At 32.1% G+C, this 13,362-nt stretch overlaps 1 protein-coding gene across 1 annotated transcript; it reads left to right on the forward strand.

Moving 5' to 3' along the window:
• The first annotated feature begins 741 nt into the window (after positions 1 to 741).
• LOC148300590 (uncharacterized) lies at positions 742 to 1,494 on the forward strand. Its single transcript, XM_088274606.1, has one exon. The coding sequence runs from the start codon at positions 742 to 744 to the stop codon at positions 1,492 to 1,494; it is 753 nt and encodes a 250-aa protein (XP_088130732.1).
• Positions 1,495 to 13,362: the final 11,868 nt, after the last annotated feature.

Genomic DNA, 13,362 nt, shown 5'->3' on the forward strand with positions numbered 1-13,362 from the left:
TTTATTTGAAGTACTTTATCGGTATCGATGAATTACGTGTTTTGTCAGGAATATTTTGATTTAATTTTACGTTCTGTTTCGTTTTTAACATACATTAGTTCAATTTATTTACAGATATTCCAACAATCATAACAAGGCTACCGCATAAAACGGAACGTTTTTCATTGAATTAACATTTTGGCAACATTTTTTTCGAAGTCCAAATTTGCAACTGCATTTGCAACGAATTGCCAGATTTCGGTCGTAACTGAATCAGCTGTAATGATAGGTAGGTAGCCAATACGGACACTAGAGCGATCAGCGATCGCGACCACCGACGGGCCGAGAGTGCGGGGACTTTTTGCGTGACAGTGAAATGCTCGATCGGTTCCGCTGAGGACACAAGTCGGACATTAGTAAGTACTCGAGATGAAAAAAAAACTCTACAAGCAAATACAGAACGTTACTCAATGTGCATGGACATTATACGGTGCCACAATTCCTCAATTGATGCAATTCGGTCCTTTATGGTTGAGTAGAGAAGTTGATTTTTCTTTTTCGATAACAGAAGTGTCTCTCTAACGTAATATTAATCGGTCAAATTGTTACACAAACGTTAAGACAAGAAGTCTATACCTCAAAACTGAGGCAGTATAAATAGTCTTTATCCGAATGAAAACGGCATCAGTCACTCGCCGTCATTCGATCTAGCAACGCTTGGCATCGTGAAACTATAGTGCAGGTGTAGTGAACGGTGCAAACATGGCAGTCCTGGGGAAAAGGATGCTGCCGGTGCTTCTGGCACTGGCCGCTCTTCTAGTGGCCGTCACGGCCAGGGAGATCAGCAGGGACAAAAGGGAGGCCGACCAGGAGGTGGCAGCCAGCCACGGCCACCACTGGAAGAAGGGCGGGGGCAAGGAGCACCACTCCGACCACCACTCCAAGCACGGCCACAAGGGCGACAAGGGCTACAAGGGCCACCACCACCACGAGAAGGGCCACAAGGGCCACCACGACAAGGAGGGCCACAAGGGCCACTTCTCCGACCACGGCGGCCACAAGAAGCACCACCACGACGGCGGCGGCTACTACGGAGAGCACCACAAGGGAGAGAAGGGCGAGAAGGGACACGGCTACGAAGAGAAGGGATCCTACAAGAAGGGACACTCCACCAAGGGAAAGCACGCCATCCACAAGCTGGACGAGTTCAAGAAGGACAAGCACTTCTTCGACGAGCACCATGACTCCGGGCACCACGAGAAGCACGGAGGGTTCCACGAGGAGCACGCTCACAAGAAGGGAGGCGGCCACAAGGGCGGCCACCACAAGAGCCACCACCACCATGGGGAGCACGGCAAGAAGGGCCACCACGAGAAGGGCTCCCACCACCACGACCACAAGGGACACAAGCACGCCGGAGGACACGATGACCACTGGTCGCACCACTCGGACCATGGCGAGAAGGGGGGCCACGCCGACCACAAGAAGTGGGGATACCACAAGGGACACCACTAAACCCGACTCCGCCTACACCTGCAGACGACAAGTGTTACCTCCACCAGTGTCCTCTACCGGAATGTTCCCACATTACGAAGGAGTCGTGACTATTTTGTTATGTTTGATACAACTTTGCGATTTAAGCTCATTTAACTGTTTATCACCTGTTTTTTGTAAATATAAATAATATTGACAATTAACAACTATTCGTTTTATTTCAAACTTATCTTGAAAATAATATATCTGATTTTTAATATTTTTTTGCTTAATTTTTTTAATATGTCTTCTTTTCGAAAAAATCTATTTTTTTATCATTGATTAAGTAACTCTTTCAAATATATATTTTTCGATACAAAATTACTGCACAAATTTTAATTTTATAATAAAATAAAATTTTAGACACAGTTTATCATTATAATATCATTGGAAAACATATTTAGAACCGCTATTTAGAATGCTATAATAAATAAACTGTTTTTTTTTAAATATACTCGAGTACAAAACAGTTCCGAGTACTAACCAACTCAACACACTATTTTTTGGTAAGGGTAAATCACAAAATCAAAAATTCCTCTAAATTTGTACAAATGCTTAAATTTTTTCAAGTCCATTAATCTCCTTATACGTGCATGCTGATTGTTCTGCTTTATGACAACTGAAAAAAAATGGATTACTCGATGATGCCAGATTTTTTTCGGTCTTACTTGGCTTCTACTTTTTAATACAATGATAGCAAATAATACTAGACATGAAAAAAATTATTTATGACGGTTTTAAAGGAACTTCTTTATTAACGTAGTAGAAATGAGCAAAAATAAACCGTTTACTCTAAAGTGCAAAAAACGCCATTTGAATGAAAAAAAATTGTGATCTTTTGTAATAACTTTCTGTTATGAAAATTTTTGTTTTCTCAAACCTTCCAGAGAAAGTAATTTAAAACAAAAGTAAAAACAATGTTTCTAATTTTACGCAATAACAAATAGTATTTCAGATAAATTAGCGAGAGCGTTGCGATACTTTGCTAGATTCACTGAACCAAATCGATCTGTGGCCAAATTTATTATCTGTTTTTATCGAAAATTCGTTGATCATAATACTATTGTAATACCGTTATATAATAAAAAAATATGAAATATATAAACTTAACACTTAACTTTTAACGTAGAATTAAATAAAACACTGAAACGAATCAATTATTATTTTATTTTCGTCTTATACATACGAGTATAGGCGCTCAATGTATGAGGCACTGTATCACATCTCTAAAATAGTATCTTGATCATTAAATATGTAAAATCAAGATTATCATTTTTGCACTCCAATTTTTCTTTTTTATATGCAGATGGAGTAAGTGAAGGAGGTCGAGATGTAAGACATTACTGCTACATATATGGGAAATATATGGAGAAGAAATATACATTTTATAGTATGACAAAATACTCGAACATTTTTAAAATATTATGCCCACCATTATATTGTGGTGAGCGCACTTGGTTACCAAGCTACAGGTCTCGAAATCGATTTTCAAGGGGGCAAAATGAATGTTAATAAAATATTTGATTTTTTGCACTTAAACATTTATTTTATATTATACCCTAGACTAGTACTCCAAGACTGATCACCTTGCCTTCATATAATTAATGTTCAATTAAACATAACGTCCATTTGATGCATTGACATTAGATGCGAATAAGAATTAAAAGAAGAAGAAGAAAAAATGTTAAATTAAATATGTCATTAAAATATAAATTCTTTTTTATTTGCACTACGTCTAATGTGTGCATAAACAAATTTTGAATAGTAAATTTTGAAGTAAAAATGTTACATGATCAATAGAAAACAACACAGAGGGTATGAAAACAATGAAATCCTTTTAACTTTTGTTACATTACACATGGAATAATAATATTATCGATATCAACAATTGTTCTATGGAAATACAAAATAGTTGTTTACTTAAAATATCTAAACAACAAAGTACTATTATAATTTTTAAGTTATTCAATTACGAGGCATTGTTTAAATTTTTGGCATTGTTCGGAAAATACTTGTAATTGTAGTTTAACGCAAATATGTATGTACAATACATGATTGATTTGGTGCAGAAACTAAATTGCCGAAACACCAATGTACCAGTATTGGAATATTATATAAAGCAGTGCCTATGGTACGCCTACGTCATTATATTGGTCTCAATATTGACTTGTAAATAATATATGTCAGATTTCCAATGTCAGTATTTCGAAAACGAATTTGTCAGTTTCAGTTAAATTTCACAAGCTGTGGATTTCTGTATTGTGAATCAATTAAATAATAAGTTATTATATTCTCAATATTATTAATATTTAAAGCATTTACTTTGTGGTTAGTCATTTTTACTTATTTATTTTTTTACAAAAATGTTAATAAAATTAGTATATAACCACTCACCGAGATTTTTACGTCTACCGGTTTCGAGACGTACCCGTCTCTTCGTCAGGGCATGCTGTGTTAGTGATTGTCCTGATGAAGAGACGGGTACGTCTCGAAACCGGTAGACGTAAAAATCTCGGTGAGTGGTTATATACTAATTTTATTAAAATTTTTGTAAAAAAAATAAAAAGTAATAAGTTATTAGTTTAATAACAATTTTAAAACACGATTTATTTTTTACGTATACAAAAAAGTGTTTTATATTAAGAAACAATTGATTACCCAGCAAATATGTGGAATCGTATAACAATCAGAATATGACATTTTAAGTGAGCTCTTTTTGATTACATTATTTTTTTGTGAATAATTAATATAATAATTATCCATTGTATTTCATGTTTCCAGACATCTCCCAATATGTAAAATAATCCTTAATTATGCTTATTAAAAACTAAGCTCAATAACAAGCTTTCTCAAACCAACCATAGATCGCTCCAGTGAACTCATACACAAAGCGTCAAGAGGTTTATGGTATATGTAGGACTTTCGAAAAATTGAGTAGTGTGGTTGTCAATCATAAGTAGAATAGTGAATGTTACACGTGTATAAAGTGATCACTTAATCATCCTTTGTCAAGTTATAAATACTCAGACATCCATATTCTTATTTTTCATTTTTGAGATGTCAAAATGCAACATGTTTCATATCGAGAAAGGAATTTTAACAGTTTTATTTATGTATTATTTGAATAAAAAAGTCCATTAACAGAAATCTTTTCATTTTTAATTAAAGTTTAACTATTTGTCAAACTCTATATTGTAACACGTGTTTTGGTGCATTTGGTGCGTTTTGAAATAACATCGAAACACGTGTCATAGTATTATTTAAGAAATAGTGGTATATTTACAAAGTACAGCTAAAATTTAAAATAGATAGATATTACCACAAATTGACTGCCGAAACAATAAATCAAATATTTTCAATTGAATTTTTAATATCCTCGTGATGATCATTTTATAAAATGTCAGATTTGGGTATTGAATATTGCATATCCTTCATACATCATACGACTATGTATGTATACACACGTATATACTATGTGATAAATTTCTATCGGCGTTCCGGTGCGCAAATTTACCAAATTGGAATTCGCAGCTCGGGCAATTGAGGTTTGAAGCAAAAATGATTACATGGCTTCAAAATTTCCCAAAATGTTGGCTTACGAACGACTACATTATATGCTTATTGGCGGACCTGATTGGAATGCATTGAAATGAATGATAATGCTGAAATCGTGATGGCGAGAGCGATACGCTCAATATGCTCAAAATATACTCTTTCATTCGTAAAATCTGTATTTTCTGTCATGAAAAAATCTTATTTAATTCATTTATCTAAAACGTTTATACGTTGTAAAATAGTTTTTTTTATCATTCGTTAATATAAAATTTTTATGTGATGAAAATAATCGTAAAATACATTTATGTCTTTGTGTGATATAAATAATAATTAATATATCCATTTACCTAATACGTTTCTGTAATGAAAATAATTATTAAGTGGCCATTTATGTAAAACGTTTCTTATATGAAAATCATCAACAAATATTAATTTATGTCATATGTTTCTGTGAAAAATTATATTACCTGTTTATGATATAACTTTCTGTGATGAAGTAAATGTTAAACATATTATTATATTATTATTTAGTGTAATACTTTTGTTAGTCGTGCGATGATAAAAAAAATATTGGTCAATGCTACATACTAAAAATATTGATTTTAATACTTATTTATTTTTTATTAATTGAATTATTTCATTACAATATTAAGATTTTAAGTATTTTAAAAACAAGAATGTGGAAATCTGATTATTAGTCGAATTGTATACAATTTCTCATCCTACCAATGATTGATAACTATTGTACATTACTCGAATTTAAAATTATCCATTTTTTTCAAGTAAATTTTTTTAGAAAAAACATCCATAGTCAAAATGATTGAGCTAGCAGAAATTCTTCATTAAATGCATGTGAAATTCTTTTCTGATTTTTGCATGCTCTTGAATCAACCTAAAAGTATCTTTTTTTAATTTCATGTGTAGATTCATTATATACCAGCTTGTTCAGATAAAATCTATGGCGTTTTAAAGTCGAAAACGAATTAATTTTGACGTTCAATCGTAGGTAGGTAGATCGTAGCAAAATTCTACACAGTGTTTTAAGCGATTGCTTAAACCAGCCAATAATAGGTCGTAAGATTTTGATTTACCTTACACTTTCCTTTTTTATCTCTGTTAAGAGAATAATATGCTTTGTTTTAAATAAATATATGTTATTATTTAGTATGAACTTAAACCATTTGTTATTTTAAAATTAACAAAATTATTTTTGTTGTATTTTTTAGCTGAAAATATATATTTTAATATTCAAGGATGATAAAAAAATATTTTCAGTTCCCTCATATTATTTTAACTTTCTATTGAAATAAAATTCATTTATTCAGTGTAGTAAAGAATAAAAATAAAATAAAATTTCGAGTCCCGATATTGAACTAAAGTGTCAAATAAAAAAACCTTTAATTTTAATGTAAGTATAAAATAGTTTTTAAAAACACGGATTTCTTTTTTTAGGTATTCTAATAAATGTTAAAGGTTCCGTTACTATACTCTTTGATTTAATGTCAAAGTAAAAGTATGAGAATGCACCGGAAACACATTTTCCACTTGAAAAATCCACACGTTCCACCAATCTGTATAGAAAACTGTCGGAAATCGAAGAAGGAATCGAAAATCGCTCTTGAGTTCCCGTCAAAATGTCTCCATTCGAATATATATGAGAAATCATAATGATACCTACCGGGACGGGCGTCGCGTCACGACGCCGACGCTCAGGAAACTCCGGACGCCACCTCCTTTCCGGAAGGAATCGAACTTAACCAGTCGTCGTGATCACAGGTATAGAAAGAAATAAAAATTACCCTTATGCAAGGTAGGAACAAAAAACCACAAAAAATCGAGATTTTCTGTTTCTAAGTAAAAATGATATCATAGATTTAAAATAATTAATATGTGTAGTGTAGCATAAGAGTTACCGCATTTAGATGATTTAATGATTTAAATAAATAACAGTACATTAAATGTAAAATGTAATTATAATGATTTACCATACATATTATCAATGAGATTTTTATTTATTTCTCTTTACCCGAGAAATCAAGTTACTTGTTTTATTGTAAACCACAGTATTTTTGATATACTTTAACAATCTAAAACGTAAAAATACATTCAATCTAACAAACATTCTGAATTTTGTTGTGTATGGAACATTAAAAAACAATCAATATTTCAAACTGGTAAAAAAACTACGTATCAATATCATAACCAAATAAAAAACATTTTATCTGGAGGCTGGCATTCGAATTTTTCTACGGGTTTTTTTTTTATTTTGTGTTTCAATTATTTTAATATAAAGTCGAATAGTGCATATTCAAAGGACACGTAAACTAATAGTTTAATATTTTTTGAAAAATATGTAACCGGTGTTTAAAATGATGCATCGAATTGAAAAGAATAATGGTATTTTTCATTTATAATCAGGTACGCTTAGCTTTAGTCTCATTTTTCATTTTCAGTCTAGGCTAAGCCAATAATAGTGGTTTTAAAATAAATTAAAAGTAGCGATACATCGACAATTTGAGGCGCAACCGACTGAAGCTTTCAAGCTCTGAAAGGCTCGCAAGCGGATAGTTTCCTAATTGTGCCGCTCCAGCGCATGTGTTGCTGCAATAAGTTGGCAAAATTCCATAGAAAAGTTTTTTTAAAGCCTTCCGCTGCCAGCTGCAATGTCCTTTGAGTCGAATGGCCCTGTTATGTACAACTTTGGCGGACACGTAGCAGGCTTCAGATTTCCTGAAAGAATTGAGATATTAGACAACGGGGATGGTAGAGAGCTCGCCCTGACACCGTTTAGTATCGTTTACTCGCCAAATCATCCCTCCGTGCAGAACGGATATGCCAAAAAGTGATTCCTTAGGAAAAAAAATACTTAAATTGACTAAAGAAAAATTGCAAACCAACTGATTAATTTGATGAAAAAATTATACATAAAGATAAGTATTACCACTTGTGCTTTTTTTACATTTTCAAAAATATTGACAATCTAGCATATTCTGGCACATTGAAAATTGTACAAGAAAAATAACTCGTCTTTTTTGCTTTAGGGGGTGTCGGATTAGTAAATGTTTTGGAGGTTTGGAGGGCTATACAATATGGGATAAATTTTATTATTATTGGTAGTACAAAGTATCCAAAAAGAATATAAACTTTTTTTTATCTCTATGTAGATATATTTACTTACAAATTCGTTTATTGACTTTCAAAAGAAGAGTTTCTACAGCATTCAATTTGATGTATTTGGCCGTCAATACCCTTAGTAAATGTATAGGTTATACACGCAAGTTTCTTTTTTATTCTGTCATGGATCAATAGACTCAATCCCCTCGATACATTCTCTACATCTCGTGCACAGGTCATTAATCTTACGCGTCTTATCGAAGGCAAGTAACCCTCGAAGGAAACAGCGGTGACGAGTACGTAGCCACTAATAATGGAGTTTTCACGAATTTATTAAAGCGGATCGATCTTCAGCATGAGGGCCCCAAATTAAAACCGCCAAAGCCAACACTGCGGTGTGTCACGATCCTCGAAGAGCCGGAGTCCCTTTCAACCTTTCGGCTTAATTGTAAAACTTTCGGGCAGTTTGGGATAAAGGTCCGAATCGTTAGTCTCCCGACATCACTAATCGCCTCTTGATAAGGGAATAGGTCTCCGAGTTTTTGAGAATATAATTAAGAAAGAAGCTGGTACTATATCGAGCCGTTTGATAATGTGACGGCGCTATCTTCACCACCCACAAGTGATTTTATAGACCAATAACCCGATTCGTTTACGATAAGATTATATTAAGAGGAGACGCTTTTACCTTTTTTATGTGCAAACGCTGATAATACGGCGCTTAACTCTGCGGTATTGACCTTAAAAGCAACGTTAAGTAAAATCCTAATTATGAACTGTTGAATTTCACTAGGTTACATTGTTACCAGAGCTAAAACATCGCTAATAATAACTCAGTCTTCGCAGCAGTAACGAAGTATCGTATAATCTCGCAAAATGCTAGCCATTGTAAACAAAATACGTATTTCATCATAGAAACATCCCCATAATTATGAATTTCTCAGAAATTTATTTGGTATAGCACAAACATCACTGGGAATTTATGTACTCCGAAATGAACTACATACTCGTACACATAATTACCCCGAAACGAATAAAAAGTATTCAATATAACGCATAAAATTCGAATATTTTGTATAAATTTAAAAAAAAATACATCGTAACAGATGATTAAAGACATTAAATTTTACATTTTGAATTATCAGAATCCCAATGTCCTTTTTTAACTGAATTCACGGAATAATACCATATATTTGTAATGTTATTCCTGTCTCTTATACTACCGCTTTAACGATCTTTACAGATTCGGATGTTATTTACCTTATACTTCTAAGTGTAGAATAGAAAAATGTTTACTGTCGTTTTTTATTCATAGTGAAAATGAAGAGTGTTGCCATTATTGCGGTGATGTCAATAAAAATGTGGTCTAGACTACAATAAGACCACCAACCGCAAAGAAATTCTCCTACCAGCAACGAAACGACGAATAATTCTCATTATATAATATTACAGCATCAAAAGTTGCCAAAAAAGTACTTCATTATAAACTCGTTTATTAACATTATTTATAAACGTTCCCGTTATTCTTCACATTCATAAAATTCGTACATTATAATATACATTTTTTTAGATAAAATCATGAAAAATTATTGTAATAATATCGGGCTCTTTTTAAAATATAATAAGACAACAAAGATATTGAGGAAATAGAGATGACTAACTAACTATCACGCTACTCTCCACAGGAGTGGGCAGAGAGAAAAGAAAGCTGCAGCACTCTGTTTTTGCAAAATGTTATTCGCCACTTTCACATTCACGCATTTTCCTAGTCATACCTGCTGATTATTCCAACTACTATTACCTGACCTGATAGCTGAAATAGAGGTATGGGTATTTATAGGGATACCGACAGCCAATGGGCTAGTTTAAGTGATCACTTCATAGTGTGTAAGTTTCACTTTTTTATTTCCTATAACTTTATTACTTATCAATCATTATATTTACAATATTTTTAAATTCATATCAAGATTTTTATTGATGTCTCAACATAATTGAAGTGGTCTATTAAAATAGCAATCTGGAAGTCTTTACAAGACTGGAAGTCTGGGAGTATTTACAGGGTTTAAACAAGGCAATGACATGCGCCATATTGAAAAAAAAATATATTTTATACAATATTAGTACACAAATCCTGAGCTATGGTTTTTTACTAATTTATAAAAATATGATTTTAATGAATGAAGGTAAGGCACAGAGAAGGGGATGAGAACCTTTATTTTTTTCAGGAATAATTTCCACAGGAAAAAAACTCAAAGTGTTCTCTTCCTGTAATTCCAAAAAATGCAAATGGCGTGTATACCGTCTCCCTGACAAGAGGAAAACAGTGCCTAAAAAATGTAATGAATAATGAATTTCTTTCAGCCATTTGTTTACTTTCACAAGCTCTGAAGTTCGATCAAAATCTATGAAAGATTTATGAGACTCTAAATCACAAACAATCCTCGGCAAAACAAGATTTTGGAAACAACTTCATTCCACTTTTACTATCCACCGAATTCAAGTGTTTTCATAGATACTCGTATGTACAATACATTCTCTTTGATGTTCCAGAAAGTTGTCTGTTGCTAAATACTATTTTTAAATGATTTGCTTTGTGCTTCGTAAAACTTACACAATTAGAATATCTTGTAATTTGCATAATGTTACAATAATAAAGATTCCTTTATCACGTTGATAAAAAGACGATGATAAAATATTAAAAACTAACGAAATAAATGTTTAATACTAAGTAAATAAATTTTAAATACTAATAACTTTAGAGTTTACCAGTACGTATGATTTTTTTCTTACATTTTTTATTGCGCTTCTTTGAAATGAAGGTTGCCAATCAGAGCCATTAAAAAATGTATATTTTATATGCAGACACTTTAAATGTATCAACAAAGGATCTACAATAGTACTAACTGTTAATAGTAGTAGTAGTACTCTTTCATTTTTAAGCCAATTTATACGTTTACGTCTTCTTCCTACGGTACTCTTACCTTAGACTCTACCTTTTAATGAGTATTTTTCTCTTCTCATAACTTGACCAAAGTAGTATAGTTTTTTTTATCATTAATTATATTTTTATTTATTGAGCCATCTGTTGAACGCTACATCAACACACGTATTACAAAACATTGTATAATAAAATAACAAATATGTAATTTTCAGTTTGTGTAATAACCGGTCTGTCTAATAATAACCAGTCTGATAATGTCGGTTGTGACGAAACCCGGTAACTGGTCAAATAAAATTCATATGAAAAAAATTACTTAGTTTTTTTTTAATCCATAAAATGCAGTTCCACCAAGAAACGTGAGTACAAACTTTAATCTAATTACTAAACATTACTTATGATGGACAACGTGTTTCTTGACAGCTGCTATCATTAAGCATTTTCAATGTTTTCGATTGCATTTTCGTTTGATAGATTTTTAATATACTCTTTGATTTTGTCACCCCACTAGGTCACAGTTAGTAAAAGTTATATCATATATCAATGTAAAAAAAGTGCATATAAATACAAATGAGATTATTGTATCGAATGATACAATTATGTATTGTGAAGTAATGAACAATTGTGATGTAATGTAACAAAACAGTAAGACAGAGAAAATACCATCCTTCAAATATGTCGAGGAAAAATAAAATCAATTGAATGTTTTTATTATTGCTGTTGAAAATCTTTAGAGTATCAATCTTATCCCACCTTAAACACGAAGAGCTGGGATTTTGCTCTTTTTAAAAGGATTCGGGGTGTATGAAGACGTGCATCACAAGTAAGCGACATTGTCAGGCTTTAGCTGGTAGCTTTCCGAACACGCCAGACGCCATTATGTCATCTCCAATAAAAGGTCTTTCTTTAGTCAGGGGTAGTCACCCCCGCACATCTCTGTATCCCGGGGACTAGTATTAAGACATTGTGAAGGTATGTATTTTTATTACATATTTAAAGAAAAATATCAGCTGCTGAGCATGGTCGTGAAATACTCCTTATTGGTTTGACGAAAACAGTTTTTTGATAATATTGAGGGAATGTCAAATCCGTGTAGTCGAAAATCATAATTCAAAATAGTATTTCCAATTCCAATAAAGATAATATTTTTAATATGTCCAAATCTTTGTTTACAAATTCTAAGTTGAACCCCACTTTTATTAATTTGTTTTTATTTATTTATATTGTTTCATCGAGATTTATTATATTTTCATTACAGAAGAAGAAAAGTACTAATAAGAGAATATACAAGGTTGAAGTTTACGAATTCTTAATGTCTGAATTAATAGTTCAAAAATGATTACGTTATAAACTGTGTAACATTTTTTATTTTACTCATGATTGACAGCCACTTTTCTAAAATTTCGAAAAATATGTCCATGTAGCAAATGGTAACTTAAAATGATCTTCATTAGATCGTCTATATAATTTTTTTTCAATTACGAAAAACTGAAATCGTTTTTCATCTCACATTTACAGAATTCGTCAATAATCCTTATTGCATCTCTAGGCTGCATCTTAAGTAACCATTAAACAGTAAAAAAATAATACTTTAAATTATAATATATAACTTAAATATTGTAATAAAATAAAATATAGCAATATAGCATACTTATATTTTGTAGTGAATATACCTCAGAAAATAAAATGTAGGGATATAAAAACGTTCCCAATTAAAATTATAAAAGATGAATGTATTACATTGTAATTTATTAAATATTTATCACTAAAATTTTATTACCTAACAACCAGCCACAATTATAATATTATTAAGAAATAATAACAGAACATTACATTTTTATAAAAGCGAAGGAAAGACTCCAAAAGAAACAATCTGAAATAACCAATCAAAAATATAGGACTATCTTTTCTTTCAACGGATAGTTGACTTTGAATTTTCACAGAAATGTATGTAAATAATATAACCAAGAATAAGTAAGCAAACAACATTCACCAGAAATTCGTTGTTTTAATCATTACATCAGTAAGCCGACGGAATAGTACATAAAAACGACAATAAACCCGAGACACATGTCGCTGACAATGAAAATCTCTCCTCGGTCGGATGATAATATAATTTACAGAATAATGATGTGCCTAGCACCGTGGCCCGGTAGCGCGGTAGTCGAGTACCAGCACCACGAACCGTCACAAATGCTCGGCTAAAGCTGATTTAATGCCATAAGACGAGCAATCAATCATTT

Source organism: Brachycentrus maculatus, unplaced genomic scaffold, assembly GCF_059751285.1.
Source record: "Brachycentrus maculatus isolate JH-2025_06_01 unplaced genomic scaffold, ASM5975128v1 h1tg000692l, whole genome shotgun sequence".
Classification (NCBI taxonomy): Eukaryota; Metazoa; Arthropoda; class Insecta; order Trichoptera; family Brachycentridae; genus Brachycentrus; species Brachycentrus maculatus.